General features: G+C 37.4%; 1 protein-coding gene across 3 annotated transcripts in view; it reads left to right on the top strand.

Annotated features, from left to right (window-relative positions):
• tln1 (talin 1) overlaps nucleotides 1-19,395 on the top strand; it is a 61,414-nt gene that overhangs the window by 2,708 nt on the left and 39,311 nt on the right. Inside the window, exons 2-10 of one of the 3 annotated variants that reach the window (XM_013265120.2) lie at nucleotides 13,527-13,586; nucleotides 14,966-15,128; nucleotides 15,570-15,667; nucleotides 15,959-16,088; nucleotides 16,256-16,408; nucleotides 17,089-17,231; nucleotides 18,480-18,607; nucleotides 18,723-18,783; nucleotides 18,965-19,069. In XM_013265120.2, coding sequence (XP_013120574.1) covers nucleotides 14,999-15,128; nucleotides 15,570-15,667; nucleotides 15,959-16,088; nucleotides 16,256-16,408; nucleotides 17,089-17,231; nucleotides 18,480-18,607; nucleotides 18,723-18,783; nucleotides 18,965-19,069 — 948 coding nt within the window. In that variant the 5' untranslated portion in view covers nucleotides 13,527-13,586; nucleotides 14,966-14,998. Of the gene's footprint in view, nucleotides 1-13,522; nucleotides 13,587-14,965; nucleotides 15,129-15,569; nucleotides 15,668-15,958; nucleotides 16,089-16,255; nucleotides 16,409-17,088; nucleotides 17,232-18,479; nucleotides 18,608-18,722; nucleotides 18,784-18,964; nucleotides 19,070-19,395 lie in introns of those variants that run through there. The other 2 variants (XM_003439498.3, XM_025909140.1) reach the window with 2 other exon arrangements.

Genomic DNA, 19,395 nt, shown 5'->3' with positions numbered 1-19,395 from the left:
TTATGATTAAATGAAATGCGTATAAAGAATAGAAAGAAACAGATCTTATCTTGTGATAGCATCACACTAACTGTAATACTGGCTGGTATTATGCCAAATTTTCAAAAATTTGATACATCAGAAACATTAATCCATGTATGGAGAATGGGCTCCAGGTGAATTCTAAGTTTTACATATGAGAACATAATAAAACAATTATTAGGTCCTTACCAGGTGCTGAAATTATGTAAATAAAACTTGATGAACACATGACATACAATGTCATTATTTATTTTGGAAAAAAAACTAAGCAAAAATAGGTGTGTAACGCAATGCTAAAACATCATCAGTGATCTTAGAGAAACTACCACCACTCGGGGAATGGTTTTAAAGCCATTTTTAGAAAGACTATTCCCATGTGGAAAACATTCAAGACAGCTCCCAATCTTCCTAAGAGTCAATGTCCTAGTAAATTCAACTCATGGGTAGAGTCTGCACTGTTTAGAGAAAATGCAAAAAACACAAGAGCTACATCTCAGTCTTTACAGGCCTCAGTATGTTAAAATAAGGAAGAAATTGAACATGTATGGCTTGTTTGGAAGGGCTGCCAAGACCCTTTTCTCTCTAAAAGGAATGACAGCATGGCTTAGGTTTGCATCTCATCCAGCCACAAGACTTATGGAACAATGTCATTCCGACAGACAAAACCAAAATTGAGATGTGTGTCCACAATGAACAGCACCACGTTTGGAGAAAACCAAATACATGGTATCAGGATCTCACCAACTGTTAAGCGTGGTAGAAGGGGGTGATGGTTTGAGCTTGTTTTCCAGCCACAACACCTGGCCACTTCACATTCATATTCAAAAAAGAAAAAACACATGTGTTTTAAAATTAACTACTCATTGGTTTCCCTTTTAGAAATTACGTTTTAATGTCAGCCCTGCATCAGACTGGTGACTGGTTTCTTAAACATTAAGAGGAGTGTGTTCATGTGTAAGGACCTGGTCTACGTAGGCCGGGTCCTTCGAAGGATGCGGCCCCTGAATTTGGACACAGCCTGTGTGTTTAAATGTGCAATGAGTGAGTATGTTGTTGCTGCAATTAAGAAAAGTGAGCATATCCTCATTCACAGAATTAGGGATATTCCTGCTGATTAATTTCTTGGTCAACAAATAAATAAATAATTAATTTTTTATTTATTTATATAGCACCTTTCAAGACAGAATCACAAAGTGCTGCACATAAGATTACAAGTCATAAAAAGATTTAAAAGAGAAAATAAAACGGGCAAAAAATTAACCAAAAGCAGTTTTAAAAAGGTAAGTTTTGAGTTGTTTTTTAAAAACAGCTACTGAGTCCGCAGTTCTTAATGCTTGGGGGAGAGAGTTCCACAGTGTAGGGGCCACAGTGGCAAAAAAAAAAAAATTGTCTAACCTGCAAGTGTGATCTACCCACATGTGTCTACATGTCTTCAGGATAGCTGCAGTGGCATACACACTCTGAATAGTTTATGTGATGCCTTTAGTCGAGCTGTGTTAACTTCTGCAAACATCTGTTCTGGTGGGACTTTGACAGTAAGTTGGAGAGTTGCCTCCTTGATTGTATGGTTGTGTTGAGTCTGCTCAGCTCAGTGAAAGCATCTGTCATTACTAGTGTTGGATATTTGTTTCAAAATAGCATCATCCTGATAGAAGTAGATTGGGGTGATGCCCTTTTGTCTACACTGCTCAGTGCACTTCCCATAGAACTGGACTGTCCAAGTCCAGGGCTCAAGGGCCAGTGTCCTGCAGGTTTAGATGTGTCCTTTATCCAGCACAGCTGATTTAAATTGCCTTCTCAACATGTGTTGAAGTTCTCCAGAGGCCTGTTAATGAACTAATCATTTGATGTTTTTTGACCCAGGGTGATATCTAAAACCTGCAGGACACCGCCCCTTTTCAATTCAGTTTAATTCAATTTTAGTTTTATAGCGCCAAATCACAACAACAGTCGCCTAAAGGCACTTTATATTGTAAGGTAGACCCTACAATAATACATACAGAGAAAAACCCAACAATCAAATGACTCCCTATGAGCAAGCACTTTGGCGACAGTGGGAAGGAAAAACTCCCTTTTAACAGGAAGAAACCTCCGGCAGAACCGCAGCTCAGGGAGGGGCGGCCATCAGTTAGGGTGAGAGAAGGAAGACAGGATAGAAGACATGCTGTGGAAGAGACGGAGATTAATAACAAGTCCGATTTAATGTAGAGAGGTCTATTAACACATAGTGAGTGAAAAAGCTGACTGAAAAGGAAAAACTCAATGCATCATGGGAGTCCCCCAGCAGCCTATGTCTATTGCAGCATAACTAAGGGAGGATTCAGGCTCACCTGATCCAGCCCTAACTATATGCTTTAGCAAAAAGGAATGTTTTAAGCCTAATCTTAAAAGTAGAGATAGTGTCTGTCTCCCGAATCCAAACTGGAAGCTGGTTCCATAGAAGAGGGGCCTGAAAACTGAAGGTTCTGCCTCCTACTTTTAAATACTCTAGGATCAACAAGTAAGCCTGCAGTGCGAGAGCGAAGTGCTTTAATGGGGTCGTATGGTACTACAAGGTCACTAAGATAAGATGGGGCCGGATTATTTAAGACCTTGTATGTGAGGAGTAGGATTTTGAATTCAATTCTGGATTTAACAGGGCGCCAATGAAGGGAACCCAATACAGGAGAAATATGCTCTCTCTTTCTAGTCCCTATCAGTACTCTTGTTGCAGCATTTTGAGGCCTCCTTGAGGGCTTGAGTTGGACACCCCTGACATAGAAGCTTATTTCTATGGATGTTAGTATGTCTTGGTCAGTGTGGATGCTGGGCATTTTGTACTATCAGGGTAACCTAAAACTAAGTTTCAGGTGGGAGTTTCTAAAGTGCTTTTGGCATATTATTAGGAAGGGATCACTATTCATCGCAGTGGTAGGGTTCTTGATTGATACAGAACAGACAAGATGCTGTCCAAAACCACATTTTTGAAAATCCTTTCAGAGGGGTTAGTTTGTTTTTAACTTTCTAGAACAAATCCCAATTTTGATGCCGAAGGAAAAAAGGAAACTTTACCCTAGATCAGATCAGATCAGATCATGAATAGGTGAGTTCAAATGAGCTGCCTAAATACAGGAAAGCTAGTTGGGACACCTCACTTACTCAAGAATGAGTAGCTGCCTATGACACAAGAGCATGGGAACCATTGATTGCCTTTCGAACGACCTTCCAGTGATAGATGTGGAAACAGGAGAGGTACAAGTCGAGTCAGTCTGTCCACTTGCAGTGCTGGGCAGCTGAGTTTCCATGGGGCTTTGGAGCAGGGAAGCTTCAGTCATTTCAGCCACCCAGCTATTTAACAGAACTTCTTCATCTGTATAATCCTATAATCCTTAATGCAACCTAAGTCTAGGTTGAAAACCAGAGGCGACCGTGCCTTTGCTATTGTAGCTCCTAGACTGTGGAACAACCTCCCTATTGCCATTCGCTCTTCTGAGACTGTTCAGTCTTTTAAATCTCGTTTAAAGACCCATCTTTTTACTCTGGCTTTGATGTAAGATAGTTTGATTATCATTTGGTTGGTTTCTATGTTTGTCTCGTCTTGCGTTGTATTTGTCTTATTTTATTTATTTATTTTCATAATTTGTGAAGCACTTTGATCAAAACTGTTGTTTTTAAATGTGCTATATAAATAAATTTTGATTGATTGATTGATTGACCCAGTGTTGTACCTTATCATCTTGGAAAGGCTAGAGCATTGAATGGCTAGGAGCATAAGACCACATAACCAGTCTAAAAAGGCACTACTTTCAGTATAGTCTTTTTAAGATACCAACTAAGAGCTCTCTTCGATTCACCATGAAGACAGATTAGAGTAAATGATAAAATCATAAAATTCCCCAGCAAACAAAGTAGCATCTGGGTTCATACTGGCCAGATCTTACTGTAAAAATCAGGAAGAGAACCCAATGCAGGATACACATAGGCAGAGTAAAAACCACTCTGGGAGGGTGTAGGCAAAAGGCAAAGTCCATAGAGCTGTCCAAAAGGAAATGAGACGTTCACAAGGGAAAATAACAAAATCATGAGGAATGCTGGGAAGCTTGACTAAGCAAGTTTACCAGATGACAAGTGGTTAGTGCAAAGCTGGAGCTGTATATACTAAGACCAGTGGCTAACTGGAAACAGGTGTGGTAGTGCAACAAAGCAAAGGCCGGAAGTATAACTAAGTTAAGTGTAAGACATACAGAAATTTCAAAATAAAACAGGAAGTAACCAGATATACAGTTGGTGAGATTAATCAGCATGAGGTATACAATCAAGGATGGAAAACTAATGCAGGAAGTAAAATTGACAACGATTTATGATTTACACAGGAAAATAACAAACACATGCGGTTTACAAGTAAGGCACAGGTGGTATTCACAAGTGGACAGATATTAGTTGAACTTGCGAATTGTTATTAACTTATAATATTTCTCCTATTCTTTATTTCATTTTTAAAGTTCTCTGTACTTTTTTATATGTTTAAAATTGCTAACAGGCATAAGGCATAATTCTTACACCTGGCATTGTTCAGCTTGGGCCATGAAGTGCATCTTTAATCCGTTTGATCACAAACATTATCCCACACCGTCTAATCTGGAAGTTTTCACATTAAACTGTGCCAGTGTCATCAACATTGCTGCTGTTGTGTTATCAGTGTTTCTGTTTAGAACTGGGGGCTGTGGGCTAATGTTGTCACACTTTTTATTTACACTTTTTATTCACTGCTCCTAAAAACGTTTGTATTTTTTGGTCAGTTTTTAGAAATTTAACAAATGCGGGTGAAAAACTCAGGTATATATTGTTTAACACATCTGCACGCTACAGAGCCGTGGATTAAATGAAGCATCGAAGCAAAGAATTTGTGTCGAGAATTTTTTGTAATTGACTTATTCGAATTACTTGATTAATCGTTGCAGCTGTAATATAAACTTTAGGTAAATTCTTTGGGCAAAACTAAAGAACTGCAGCAAATTTATAAAACTTGTGCATAAAGTGGGTTTTATTGTCATTCTTCTATATAACAACTGTACATTTGAACAAAATGTTGTTTCTCCAAGACTTTTATGCAACTCAAAATGATATATGTGATTTTAAAATTCAAGTTCAATTCAATCTTATTTATATAGCGCCAAATCACAACAACAGTCGCCTCAAGGCCCTTTATATTGTAAAGTAGACCCTACAATAATACATACAGAGAAAAACCCAACAATCAAATGACCCCCTATGAGCAAGCACTTTGGTGACAGTGGGAAGGAAAAACTCCCTTTTAACAGGAAGAAACGTCCGGCAGAACCGCAGCTCAGGGAGGGGCGGCCATTGGTTGGGGTGAGAGAAGGAAGACAGGATAGAAGACATGCTGTGGAAGAGACGGAGATTAATAACAAGTCCGATTTAATGTAGAGAGGTCTATTAACACATAGTGAGTGAAAAAGCTGACTGAAAAGGAAAAACTCAATGCATCATGGGAGTCCCCCAGCAGCCTATGTCTATTGCAGCATAACTAAGGGAGGATTCAGGCTCACCTGATCCAGCCTTAACTTGCTTTAGCAAAAAGGAAAGTTTAAAGCCTAATCTTAAAAGTAGAGATAGTGTCTGTCTCCCTAATCCAAACTGGAAGCTGGTTCCATAGAAGAGGGGCCTGAAAACTGAAGGCTCTGCCTCCCATTCTACTTTTAAATACTCTAGGATCAACAAGTAAGCCTGCAGTGTGAGAGTGAAGTGCTCTAATGGGGTGGCATGGTACTATAAGGTCATTAAGATAAGATGGGGCCTGATTATTTAAGACCTTGTATGTGAGGAGTAGGATTTTGAATTCAATTCTGGATTTAACAGGAAGCCAATATAGGAGAAATATGCTCTCTCTTTCTAGTCCCTATCAGTACGCTGCAGCATTTTGGATTAACTGAAGGCTTTTCAGAGAGTTTTTAGGACATCCTGATAATAATGAATTATAGTAGTCCAGCCTAGAAGTAATAAGTGCATAGACTAGTTTTTCAGCATCACTCAGCAGTGAGACAGGATATTTCTAATTTTAGAGATATTGTGCAAATGGAAGAAAGCAGTCCTACATATTTGTTTAATATGTGCATTGAAGGACATATCCTGGTCAAAAATGACTCCAAGATTCCTCACAGTGTTACTGGAGGCCAAGGTAATGCCATCCAGAGAAAGAATCTGGTTAGATACCATATTTCTAAGATTTTCAGGGCTGAGTACAATAACCTCATCTTTATCCGAATTAAGAAGCAGAAAATTAGAGGCCATCCAGGTCTTTATGTCTTGAAGACATTCCTGCAGTTTAACTAATTGGTGTGTGTTATCTGGCTTCATGGATAGATAGAGTTTTTTGTCATCTGCATAGTAGTGAAAATGTATGCTATGTCTTCTAATGATACTGCCTAAGGGAAGCATGTATAATGCAAACAGAATTGGTCCTAGCACTGAACCCTGTGGAACGCCATAATTGACCTTAGTGTGTGAAGAGGACTCTCCATTTACATGAACAAATTGGAGTCTATTAGATAGATATGATACAAACCCCTGCAGCAATATGCTATTGTTCTAATAGGATATTATGGTTGAACAGTATCGAACGCTGCGCTGAGGTCTAGCAGGACAATAACAGAGATGAGTCCACTGTCAGAGGCCATAAGAAGATCATTTGTAACATTCACTAAAGCTGTTTCTGTGCTGTGATGAACTCTGAAACTTGACTGAAACTCTTCAAAAGCGCAAATATATAGTTGTGTTACACAATGGTTATATACGAAGGGCAATAAATATACCTGACAACATGCACAAAGAATGTACAGATTCTTAAATTTGGCTAATCTCCCATTTAAGATGATCTTCTCCTGCACCTTCATTGGTTTGATGTGGCTGCTATTTTTTAAATCATTCCCACAAGTTATTTGTGTTGAACCTTACACTGGAATTGGGCTATTGCTTATGCTTTTTCTTGTGCTTCTGCTTTTGTTGCTACTTCTGTTTTTTCAGTTTCTTCTTCCTCTTCTTCTGCTGCTACTGCCTCTGCAGAAAATTACTAGTACTGCTTGCTGATTTACCAGTCGAGCAACCAAACTGGTGCATCATTAATCTTGCATTTTGAGGATTCAAGTGGTTCTGGGTTTCCAAGGCCAATAATTTACAGTTTTGTCTGTAAGCTCCTGGACAGTAAACATTTTTTTTAAAATTTTGCCTCTGCACACTGTCACAGTGGATTTTAAATCCAAAGTGCAGACTTTGAGCTTTTAAGTACATTGTCAGACATCACCAAATACTGTTTCCTTCCTTGTGATGCTTTGGCAGGCCTTTACTGCAGCCACCTTCAGTTGCTGTTAGTTTCGAGAGTTTTCTGCTTTCGGTTTTGGGTCATTTTGTGTCAAATCATTGTGAGGCCTGTGGTCAGCCATCTCACATTCGTCTAAAAATAAATTTTTAGCTTCATATATCAAATGCTAAAAACTAGTTTCCTGCTGCATAACATTGTCTCCATCATATCTGATATATGATGTGGTGTTTTTCTAACCATGAACTATGCCTTCCCTTTTCCATATTTTTCTCTTGCAATCATTAAGGTTCATCTTGGTTTCATCTTTCCAAAGAGATTTTTCTTTTTGGACAGGCTCTTGTAGATGCTTCCTTTCAAAGTCTAATCTGCGTTGCTGTACACCATCTACATTTGAATTCAAGAAGTTGCTCACTTTAGTATTCCACTTTCTGTGTTTTTTCCGGCCGTTTGGTGTCGCTGAGCTGCTCAGTACATTTCTTTTTAAGAATGTACCAATTTTTCCATACTAATCTTACTTTTTTGCTGTCTCTGATTGCTTTATTTTGGAGGCTTTTCAGCCTAATGAATATTTCTTCAATTACATCGATATCTCTTTGGATTTCATTTATCAAATGCAAGTTAAACACTCAATTCAAAATTCAACAATCAATTCCAATTTTTTTTCCTCTAATTTGGGCAAGATACTAACCCCAAATTGCTCTCCGATGCGTTCATCGGAGTCAGTGCTTGTGTGAATGTGTGTGATTGGGTGAATGCGGCATGTTGTATAGAGCGCTCCGGGAGAGTTGAAAAGCACTATATAAGAATCAGCCCATAAGTGTACGTAGGGCAGAGAGAGAGACTCCTACATAATGAAACTAATCTATTTATTTTTTTTAAATATTGGCTACTTGGATAGTGGGAGTAGTGTAGTATTTTTACCGTTCATCTTCTGTGTTCAACAGAACAAGCTCTTTGTGAGAGTGTGATTGTCCCTGAAACATAGACTGAAGTTATGGTCAAACCAGACGATTTGACATTTTTTGTTTTTCAAATAGCTCATAATGTTGTAATTGTGTTGCCTTATGCTAAAGGCAAATGCTGCTATTTTAACTTTCCTTCACCCGTGTAAACCCCTCTCAAACAAGTGAAATCTGATCTGTACAGTACAGCCCAGAACAGAAATAATTAGCCTCATTTCCTTTTTTCCCCCTTTTATAAATTCTCTTATTAGGTTTCCTGTTTACTCTAGGGTATTGTTTTGACAAAATCTTTTAGTGCACTGAATGGTCAGATAAAAATAATAAAAAAAAATGTATGAAATGCTAAAAAAACAGGAGAATTGGAGATTTTTTTCTAGTTGGGGACTGGTATAAGTACTGTATATGAGCATGTGTAGACTATAGAGTCGAGAGGAAATGTAAGACTGGGAGATGAGATGCAAAAGTTCAAATGCGGCCGCTGTGGTTACATGTTTAAGACAACTAAGATAGGCTGTAACAATGCCACTGGGTTATTTTCACAGTGTCACATCAGGGTAAACACAGCTTCAATTTACAATAGTACTGCAAACGTGCATTAGCAGAGTGAAAGTTGTTTTGAAAAACTACCAGTAAAACAAATCATACTACAGTTGGATACAAGTGTACTAGTTACCTAAGCTCTGTAATAGGGACACTGTAAAGACTTTGTTTTTGTGTTATGTGCTCTGGAGCTACAGCTGTGTCTACATTTCTTTGACTCAAGAAATCTATTGGTATCAGAGTGGTGCCAATGCCAATAGTGACTGATCAAATGTGATATAAGCAGCAACCTTAAACTGGAAAAATATTTCTCATGATGTTTGTGTTGATAATAGTTAAGCAATTTCTGCTTCCTTTTTCTGTGGTACCAAGTGACAAAAAATGACTTATTGAATTATAAAACAAACATTCAAAAAATGTTTTATTAAATTTAAGATTCTTATAAGAGCAGGTAACTGCTCTAAAACAGGTTGTCTTGTTTTGAGCCTCATGAAGGTTCTGCAGTGACTTTAAGCTGGTTGCCCACATTGTGCTGCAACAGCACAGCAGGCAGCTGAGACTGTTGAAGGCCACGATCACAGGAAGTTTAAAACTCTGCCATCTGTATACGAAGCTACACTCAGTGATTGCAAAGACTTGTATTGCAGCGCTGTGAACTCATGGTAAACTATTCTTCACCACAAGTGGTTTTACTTTAGCAATATATCTCCACCTAGATGAACTCTTTCTTAATGTCCACAGATGTCCTGAAGATACACAACCAAAACAAATGAAATCTGTTATTTCACTTTTTTCTTGTTCTTACATAGAAAAAGAGAAAAATGTTTTACTTGTATTACTATTATTGTTGTATTACTATACAACAATTGAGATCTTTCTGAAACTACTGGTCTAAAAGTAAGAAAAACCAAACACCAAATCTTTCTTTATTGAACTTTATTGAAGTAAAAGTGTAAGCAAAAATACAATTATGTAAATCAGTAAGCAGTTGCCAGATGTTTAATGTAAAAGTCATAAATATTACTCAACAAATAATTTGGAGGTAACCCCCCAAAATCCCTATCTGGATCCTTTTGGAGATTGTTGAAGCAGCTTAATTACAGTGAACTCAACATTAAGTTGAAAAAACAAAAACAGTTTAAAATGATCTGAGTATCGTGACCTGGCAGAAGGAAGCACCCTGCTGTAATGGCTAATGTGATGGCTGCGTGGCTAGTGAGTTATATATTTTTTTTTTAAATAATAATCTTCCTTTGGTGCTGGTTTAGCTCACTGGGATGAACAGACGACCATATACACATGGCTGAGAAAGGCCGGCCCTGCTTCGAGTCCAACCTGCAGCCCTTTGCTGCATGTCTTTCCCTCTTTCTCTCCCTCTATAATGATAAATGACAACATTTTTTTTAATAATAATCTTCCAGAAAAATGTTGTTGCTTCTTCTTTTACTACTTTTTATGCTTTCCCTCTTCTACTGCTTCTTCCACTCTTCTCCTTAAAAAAACTGATGGAGAAGCCTGGTGAATTCTCCTGGTTGGCTCCTGTGTGTTTGGATTGCTCCCAGGTTTTAATTTTTGTCTTTTCCACAGTGTCACTTTGGATAGGCTTTAGTTCCTGTAAGTGGGGATAAAATGGTTTTGATGAAAAACCACGCAAAACAATGTCTTTTAAAAGGTAAATTTTTAAAGACACTTATGTAGATATAGTATGGGCAAAGGAAGCTGTAATTAAAAAAAAAATGTTATGGATTCAGATAAGTGGTTAGCACTATTGAATCACAATAACACCCTGAGTTCACCATCTGGCCAGGGCCTTCTGTGTGGTGTTTCCATGTTCTCCCCGTGTTCGCGTTTTGTTCTCTCTGGGACTCCGACTTCCTCCCACAGTCCAACGCAATGCAGTTTGTGGGGTTAGGTTATTTGGTGATTTTAAATTGCCCATGGTTGTCTGTCTGTCTGCATCAGACTGGTGACCTGTCCATTTTGTATCCCTGCCTCTTGCCCTAAGGTTTCGTGGGTAACTTCCAGCCCCCCATGACCCTGATAAGGATAAGCAGAAGAGTGAATGAATGGATTTGGATAACTTTCTTTAAATTCTATAAGTCTTGTTTCAGCTGCTCCCTTTCCATAAGGGGTCATGACAATAGGTAGTTCCACATGTCTTATTTGGCAGAAGTTTCCACTGGATGACCTTGCTGACACAACCTCATAGGGGATTTGTGTCACTGGCTGGAATTGAACTAGTTACCTTTGGGTTGTCAAGTGAATGTGTTGACAACTACATCGGGATATGCCAAACAAAAATCACATCTAGTGCACATAGGGCTGGAGAACAACAGTAAAACAGAAAAACAAAACAACTAGACCTAGTCCTTGATTGCAACTAAATTAGTACATTTTCTTTTTTTTTCAAACTTGCATACAAAACAGTTTAAAAAAAAGAATGAGCTAGACATTTTTGGAAATGGCTGACACTGGCAGAAATGACTGTAGCCAAAACTATAGTGAGGATGTACACAACATACTTATCAGCCCTGAAGAGCAGTTCAGTGAAATGTTTCATTCTGGCCTAAAAAGATAAGGTTTTTAAATAATCCTCTCGTTGTTAGTGGACAGTTTTACAGACACATTAAAAAAATTGGGTCAGGCCTGTAGTACCCTAGATAAAGATTGAGGTATAGAGTATCTGAATTCCATTGATAGCTTGGATACTTGGCTTTAGGATGACAGCTGGCCGCCGTTACTTTGCAGAGGAAGTCTGGCTTTGACTAACAGGAAGTCAAGTTAGCTACACATTTTTTTTTCTTGTAAGAACCAAGTCATGTTTTCTGGAAAGGGATATTAATTCTGAGTTATTGCAAAGAAATATTTTAAGCACTATAAGGAGAAAGTACCTTCAAAGGCTTAACTAATTTTATACTTTAAAAGCCTGAACTTGTAATCCCTTTTGCAACAGCTGGACATTTTTTATATCTACACCATTAAAGAATTGTGTTTTCATTTGTGATATTGTTTTACAGTGTTTTTAGAGTACACTAAGGCCTTTACGGTGCTATTTCTCATTTTTAGCAACTGCAGTAATTACTGTTGTGACCTCACACTTCCTCTTTCAGTCAGGGTGGAGTGGGAAGCATTTACAGTACAATTTCTGAAGTCTGTAGACTCACAATGTTTTTAAACAAGATTATCTATCAGATTTTGAGCTGGTGTTAAATAAACAGGAAGAGTTGAATGGTGAAGTAGCTTTTGCTCGGTAATGGTCTTTGGGCATTTAGAGCTTTAAAGTTTCTGCATTGAATAATATTGAGGACTAACACTGATTAAACGTGAACATTGTAACTTTGAAACTTGAAGGACTAGGATGAGCTTTAGATTAGTAAGCTTTGTCAACAAACTGACCAGTGATACTCACTGCAGGCTTCCAGCTAAGTCACTGCTGGGCATGTGTGGATGTCAGAGATGCCCATATATGGCATTGAATGTCTTTTAAAAACAGGAAATGACATGTAGACAGCTGATTAGGAACTTGAAAGAATGCTGTCATTCCACAGCAGAGGAAGACCCAACTGTTTCTAGAGATGAACCCACTCACTTGACCGACAGCCCCACTCCTCCTCCAATGCATGCATGCACGCGCGCACACACACACACTCACACTCACACTCACACAAATACCACAACAATTTATTGCAGTGTCCACTACAACTTGCGCTGTTCTGCTGAGCCACTTTGATGTACTCTGATATTTGCTAGTCTGTTTCACTGCATTTAGTACTGCTGATTATATTTAAGATTTAAATTCTGTTTTTGTTTGTTGATTTTCAAATATTTCTTTCTATATATTGTTTACATTTATACTTGTTTTACTGTATTTATATTAATTTCAGATTAGTTTATATTTCATTATGATATTTATTAGGTCTTGTAGTATTCTATTTTCTTAGACTAAATAACATTCTAATTATTTAAGGTATTTGTTTTGATAGCTGCATTTAACAAATTTTAACTGACGTAATGGAGGATGTCCCAACTCTTATTTTTCTTGCCTTGTCTTGTCCTGTCTTATTTTCCAAACCACACCACACCTTGCCACACTTTACCAAACAGAAACACACCAGTTATGTGGACCTTCTCACTAGTTACACGCTTAATTCTGAAATTAATTTAGCTAAAATGGATTAAACTAATGTTTTATTTTATAACATTTTTTTTAAAAAGTGTCTGCAATGTTATCAAAAAAACCCAAAGGAAACAATCTCTAATATACAAACACATTCCAATTCGCTTTGTGTATTCTTTCAGTTGAGCAGCAGTTTGTGCTTTATTCTCAGATAAAATTCTTGAACTCTACTAGATTCCATTTGTGGGATTTATTGGAACATGTATGTGTGCGAACAGGGACTGAGCACTGTCTAAAGCTTCTGTACTGTATTCACAGTTAGGTTTTGGAATAGAACGTTTAAATTATTATGTCATATGTTGTGTCAAAAAGTGAGTTTATCTGCAACGTTATATTTCACATAGGATGACAAAATTATTATGATGGGGAATTGCAAGAGTACAAAATGTTGTGGAACTGTGTTTTGTAAGATCATTATAATGTAAAAGCATATCATTATGTCATTGAAAATGTTGGATCAATAAAAAAAATATTGTATATCTGTTTATATTTGATTTTCCTCAGATAGGTAGAAGAAACACAGAGCTAATCATCTGAGTGGCTGTTACAAAAAATTGGTTCAAGTCAGGTAAGTATTTTACTCATCTTTTTCCTGATCATGTCAAATAGTAAAATCATAATCAGGATCCCTAACAATGAGAAGCATATTTACAAGTTAGCCTTTTTAAAACCATCCATCCATCTTCTTATAGCATCTTTTTTTGAAGTATAGTATGAAAACATTTTCCCACCAAAACTTACAATCTTTTAAGATATAGTGAGAAGTACTCACTGATATATGACAACGATATATGAATGCTCCAGACAGTGGTTCATGTCACTCAGCCTGTTGTCACACTGGATTTTAGTCAGAAAGCAGTTTGATTGTCATTTGATAGAGCAGGTAGACTGTGTTTCGATCCCTGGGTTGTGTGAGAATAGATGAATATGACTTGTAGTAAAAAGCAGTGCTTGACTACTCAGAGTTGTGGAGTACTATATAACCAGTCCATTTGCCATTGTTTTTTTTTTTTTATCATGTTTGTTTTTATTTGTTTCTGCAGTACCCAGCATTCATTTTGCTAGCTGTACTTTTTAGGTTGAATCCCCTTTATACTACACAGGGAGCTAGATGGTGAAAGAGTGTTATCAGGATGCGAGTCTGACAGTGTCACAGTGATAAGTAAAATGTCATTTCAAAAAAGCTGAAAAAGAAAATCCCCTACTCTTTATTTCCTTTACCTCTCATTGCTATACGACCTCAGCCTTACCCTAGGATCTTGCATGAAGAAATGACAAAGAATCTCTCACAATGGCAAAGCCACCGAGAGTTGTTTTCTAAAAACCATACCTTGGTATGGTTAAGAGCCAAATGTTTTTATTCAGGAGCTGGAAAACTGGATTTTCAGTTAAAAACTTTTTTTTTTTAAACACTTGCTTTTTTACATGTGTCACATATAAGGCTGTAAGCCTTATATGTGACACATGTAAAAAAGCTAGAGGTGGTGTTTCTCACTTTAACCTCAGCTTAAGACATGGGGCTGAGAAATTAGTTTTCACTTCCTACTAATGTGAAGTTCTTTAGCGCAATGTCATGTAAAGGAGTACCAAAATAAAATATATTTATGAATATAGCAGTTCTTGTCATAGCTGTGTGCAATGAGAATACCTCTGATGTAGAGAACTTCCTGCTATGTGCTACTTGTGAGAGGAGGTAACTTTGACATTATTTAGAGTGTACAGTTACAGCTGTTAGTAGACTACTACACTTGCAGTTAAAACCTCATTTTAACAGGAAAGAAGGTGTGTGTGTGTTTATCAAAAAGTCTTTTTTTTCAATAGACTTTATATGTCTTTCAGATTGAGTTGTACTATTGGTATTGTTTCAACTGTGAATTAAATATGATATTTCACTGTAATGGTACAGTTGACATGTCACAACTAACTACTTTATGGGTCCTCATGCAGGTGTGAGTTGGGTGGAGGTGCAGAGCAGCAATCATGGTGGCCCTCTCATTAAAGATTGGTGTGGGGAATGTAGTGAAAACGATGCAGTTTGAGCCCTCCACCATGGTCTACGATGCCTGTCGCATCATCAGGGAGAGAGTCCCAGAGGCACAGCTTGGCCAGCGTAAGTTCTCTTTAGTTTTTTTTTTAATTCTTACTTCATCAGAACTGATTGTTGGATTGTTGACATGGAGAAATTGTATGCTGCATATTGCACATAGACTGATCAGGCATGACATTGTAACCACCTGCCCAATATTGTGTCAGTCAACAGATTGTTTCTACTGTCAAAATTTTAAAATATCTGTTAAGTCTTCTTAGCGTTTTCCTCAAATGAAGAAAACTACTCAACAAAATGTGAAAATTAGTAGAATAGTCACATTTTGACTTTGGCAAGCTGATGTGAACCTGTTAAAGCATGTTTGTTTGAAAGACTAATCCACTAATGTGATTTACATGAACAGGGAACTAGCATAAGTACTTCTAGTCTACTGTCTGGAGATCCACAGGTATGGCAAGAAATAGAAATCCAGTGACTTAATCAGCATTTGTGTTTCTTCTACAGCAAATGACTACGGACTGTTTTTGTCTGATGAAGATCCAAAGAAAGGCATCTGGTTGGAGGCTGGAAAGGCTCTGGACTACTACATGTTAAGGAATGGGGTAAGGAAGTATATCACACATTCGGCTATGACTAACTGTTAAATATATGAATTGCAATGGATTTGTGATGATAACTAAATACACTTTCACCAAGGTACATCACTGGTTTCTTTGCTATAAATTAGCTGAGTCAGGTTGTTTTTGTTTAATGCTTCTGTAAAAAATGATGCTGTCTCTAGGGAGAAAAGCAGTGGGATGTGAGTGTTGTGAGAAATAGCAGGATCTATTTTAAATCTATTTTAAAGTTTCCACCAAAATATCAGCAGCTGGTCTGTTGACTCTGTCTGACAGGACACTCTGGAATACAAGAAGAAGCAGAGGCCACTGAAGATCCGCATGTTGGATGGGACAGTGAAGACTGTAATGGTGGATGACTCCAAGATTGTCAGTGACATGCTGATGACCATATGTGCTAGAATAGGTCAGCTATAAGCCACACACAGCTCACATTTAATTTCCAGAACAAGATGTTGTGTGTTGTTACAGGTTTATTGCTTTTTTCCCCACTTACCATGAGATTCTTGTGTATATATAATGCTGTGTAAAATGTAAAATAAATGTAGTAATTTCAATCTGTTCGTATGTCAGGTATTACAAACTATGATGAATATTCACTGGTGCGAGACATTGGTGAAGAGAAGAAGGAGGAAACCACAGGAACCCTGAAAAGAGACAAAACCCTTTTAAGAGATGACAAGAAAATGGAAAAGCTGAAGCAGAAACTCCACACAGACGATGAGTGTATGAGAAATACCACCCTCCTTTCTAATGCTCTGTAACACACTTATTTAACCAAAGTGTGTGTGTCGGGTCACCTTTCACATCTTCTCTAGCTCCTCTCTTAGTTTCTTGTGTTCCGTCTTCCTGTTGTTGCTATCGCTTGGTATTACTACCTCTATCACTACAACCTTCTTCTCTGCTTGTCCGCCACTACTATGTCTGGTTAGTTAGCCATCACTATCTTGTCCGTCGGGATCTGGAAGTCCCAATAATAAATAAATAAACTAATCTACCAAATCTTCACTGCCACATTCTTTAACTCTGTAACACTGAAAGGAATTGGAAAGACTAGTCTTTTTTCTGTCTGGAAATACATTAGCCAATCCTTATGCTGAGCTTTATCCAAAAGAAAAAAAAAAACTTCAACCAATTTTTCTGAGTAAATTTTTCCGACATTCATGGGAGAGGAGAATTATAACAGTGTTCTGCTTAGATATTATGGTGTCATGAAACAGGAATGAGAAACATTTTTTCCAGAGAGTAAGCAAAGTGCTTTATCTGAATCAAAATATGGTTACAGATTACAATGAAAATATGACTGACTTTAAAAAAATTCACCTTGATGCTAAAACATTTTGACTGGCTAATATATTTCTAATATTGGTCTTTATGGCATCCCGTGTGGTTTGGGCTTTCCTTAGTGAACTGGTTGGACCATGGACGGACACTGAGGGAACAGGGCGTGGAGGAGACAGAGATGTTGCTGCTGCGAAGAAAATTCTTCTACTCAGACCAAAATGTGGATTCCAGAGATCCTGTCCAGCTCAACCTGCTTTATGTGCAGGTACAGAAAAATATATTGACATAGACCTGGTTTTTCCTGATTTTCCTATTGACATTATTTGTTATCATTATTATTATTAATTTATTTTTCTCCTGTTGTCTTTGATAGACAATATGCAGTCTTGAGCCACCCCTCATTTCCTAATATTTTGTTTCCAAGGAGACAGATTTTCTTTTTCAGATCTTTAAAAAACCCATTTCTATGGCTATTGGCTGCCTTTGAACTCATTTTGTGTTGTTTGATGAGTCACTTAATATTTAAAGACACCTAATTCAAGGGATGAAACTGTGTTGTGTCAACTTTGCAAAGAACCAATTTTGAATTGTTTTTAGGAACTTTGCTACTGGCAGCTTATCACAAAAACACAGAATTTGCTCCTATTATTTTAGTTGAATCTATAAAAACCACCAAAGGTAACACAGTTTGACAGGAATAACATAATAGACAAACAAGAAGATTCCTGAAAAGTTATTAGCTAAAAACTTGGCATATCTTGGCATGGTGTGCAGTGTCTTTAAAACATTGTGAAAAAACTGGAAAAGTGGGGGACAAAAGAAGACGAGACAGACTTAAAAACAATCTGCAGCAGATAGATAGTATCTGAAAGTCGTGTCCTTAAAAAAAGTTCTTCTGCAAAGACCTGCCACAGGACCTGAGAGATGCCCTTCAGTAGATCTATCTGCTGTTCTTGGAAGCTCAGCTGGCTGTCAAGAGGACACTCTACAGGAAGGGAAATTGGGAGGAAAGGCTAAAGCATACCAAATTACACAAGAACTGATGGAACTGACTCTTATGGAGTGATTAATCCAGGTTTTAAATTTGTGGTGCAAATCACTGTCAGGATGTATGAAGGAAGTCAAGATAGAGCTGTGTGTGTCTACAGCCATCTCTAAAATATGAAGGAGGATCTATCATTGTTTGGCGCTGTACTTCAGCCAGTGGTGTTGGGAATTTTGTTAAAAAAAATTAAAATGGAGTTATGAACACAGAAAGGTACCATTTCAAATTTCAGGCTAAAGTTAGTCATACCAAATATTGACTTTCAAGCTTGTTTCAATTGTATTTTTTCTTATATATTCTATTTAAATGTATTTTTGCACTAGCTCAATAAATTATTTCACCTTTTTTAAATTTTCCTAGTTATAAAGTGAAGGGTGGCTCAAATGTTTTATGCTGTTTTACACTGTAAATTTTAGCTTTAAAAAATTATAATGATGTGTGTGTGTGTGTGTGTGTGTGTTGGGACAGGCCCGCGATGACATCTTGAATGGATCTCATCCAGTCTCCTTTGATAAGGCCTGCGAGTTTGCAGGCTATCAGTGTCAGATTCAATTTGGGGATCACAACGAGTCCAAACACAAGTCTGGCTTTTTAGAGTAAGCACTGGTTTTATAACTGCTATTTTGGTTGTATTGTTGTTTTGTCATCAAACTGTAATGAGCTGGCTGTTAAAAAAAAAAAATTTTTTGATTTGACCTTTTTCCTCTTCAGTTTAAAAGAGTTCCTTCCCAAAGAATACATCAAGAACAAAGGAGAGAAAAAGATCTTCCAGGTAAGAAGTGGATTCTGTGGAAGTTTTGAATTAAATGTCAGTTCTGACTGTGCTGTTCTGCTTATTATTCTGTTGTATATGGATCCGGTCAAACACAAATTTTATCAAGATGACTTATACTTGGAGGCTGGTACATAATACCACAGTGAGTTGTTCTAATCCTCTGACTGTGTCTCTGCAGGCACACAAAAATTGTCAAAACATGACAGAGATTGAGGCTAAAGTCAACTATGTGAAGCTGGCCAGGTCCCTAAAAACGTATGGTGTGTCATTCTTTCTGGTCAAGGTGAGAAGAACAATGGATTACCAAAGTGGAGGTTGCTTTTGATTTGAGGCTTGAGATGGACTTTACAAATAATACTCATTTACATAATTAAATAATATTATTTACAATAATAAGATCAGCACAAAGGTAGAAACTTGCAATTTCTACCAACCAGTCCAGCATGTTGTATTAGTGGAAACTGTTCTCCAAACTAGCCAGTTTGCTACTACATTTCTGAAAAAGGGTGAGGGGAAGAGGAGGGTACGAATAAGAGTCAGAGACGAAAAATTCACAAATAGGGCAAGATTCAACTGAAAATTTTTAAATACTTTATATGCTTTCTCTCC

Source organism: Oreochromis niloticus, linkage group LG7 (genome assembly GCF_001858045.2).
Source record: "Oreochromis niloticus isolate F11D_XX linkage group LG7, O_niloticus_UMD_NMBU, whole genome shotgun sequence".
In the NCBI taxonomy this organism is placed as follows: Eukaryota; Metazoa; Chordata; class Actinopteri; order Cichliformes; family Cichlidae; genus Oreochromis; species Oreochromis niloticus.
Note: the sequence above shows the minus strand (reverse complement) of the source record. Positions and strands in the feature narration are given on the sequence as shown.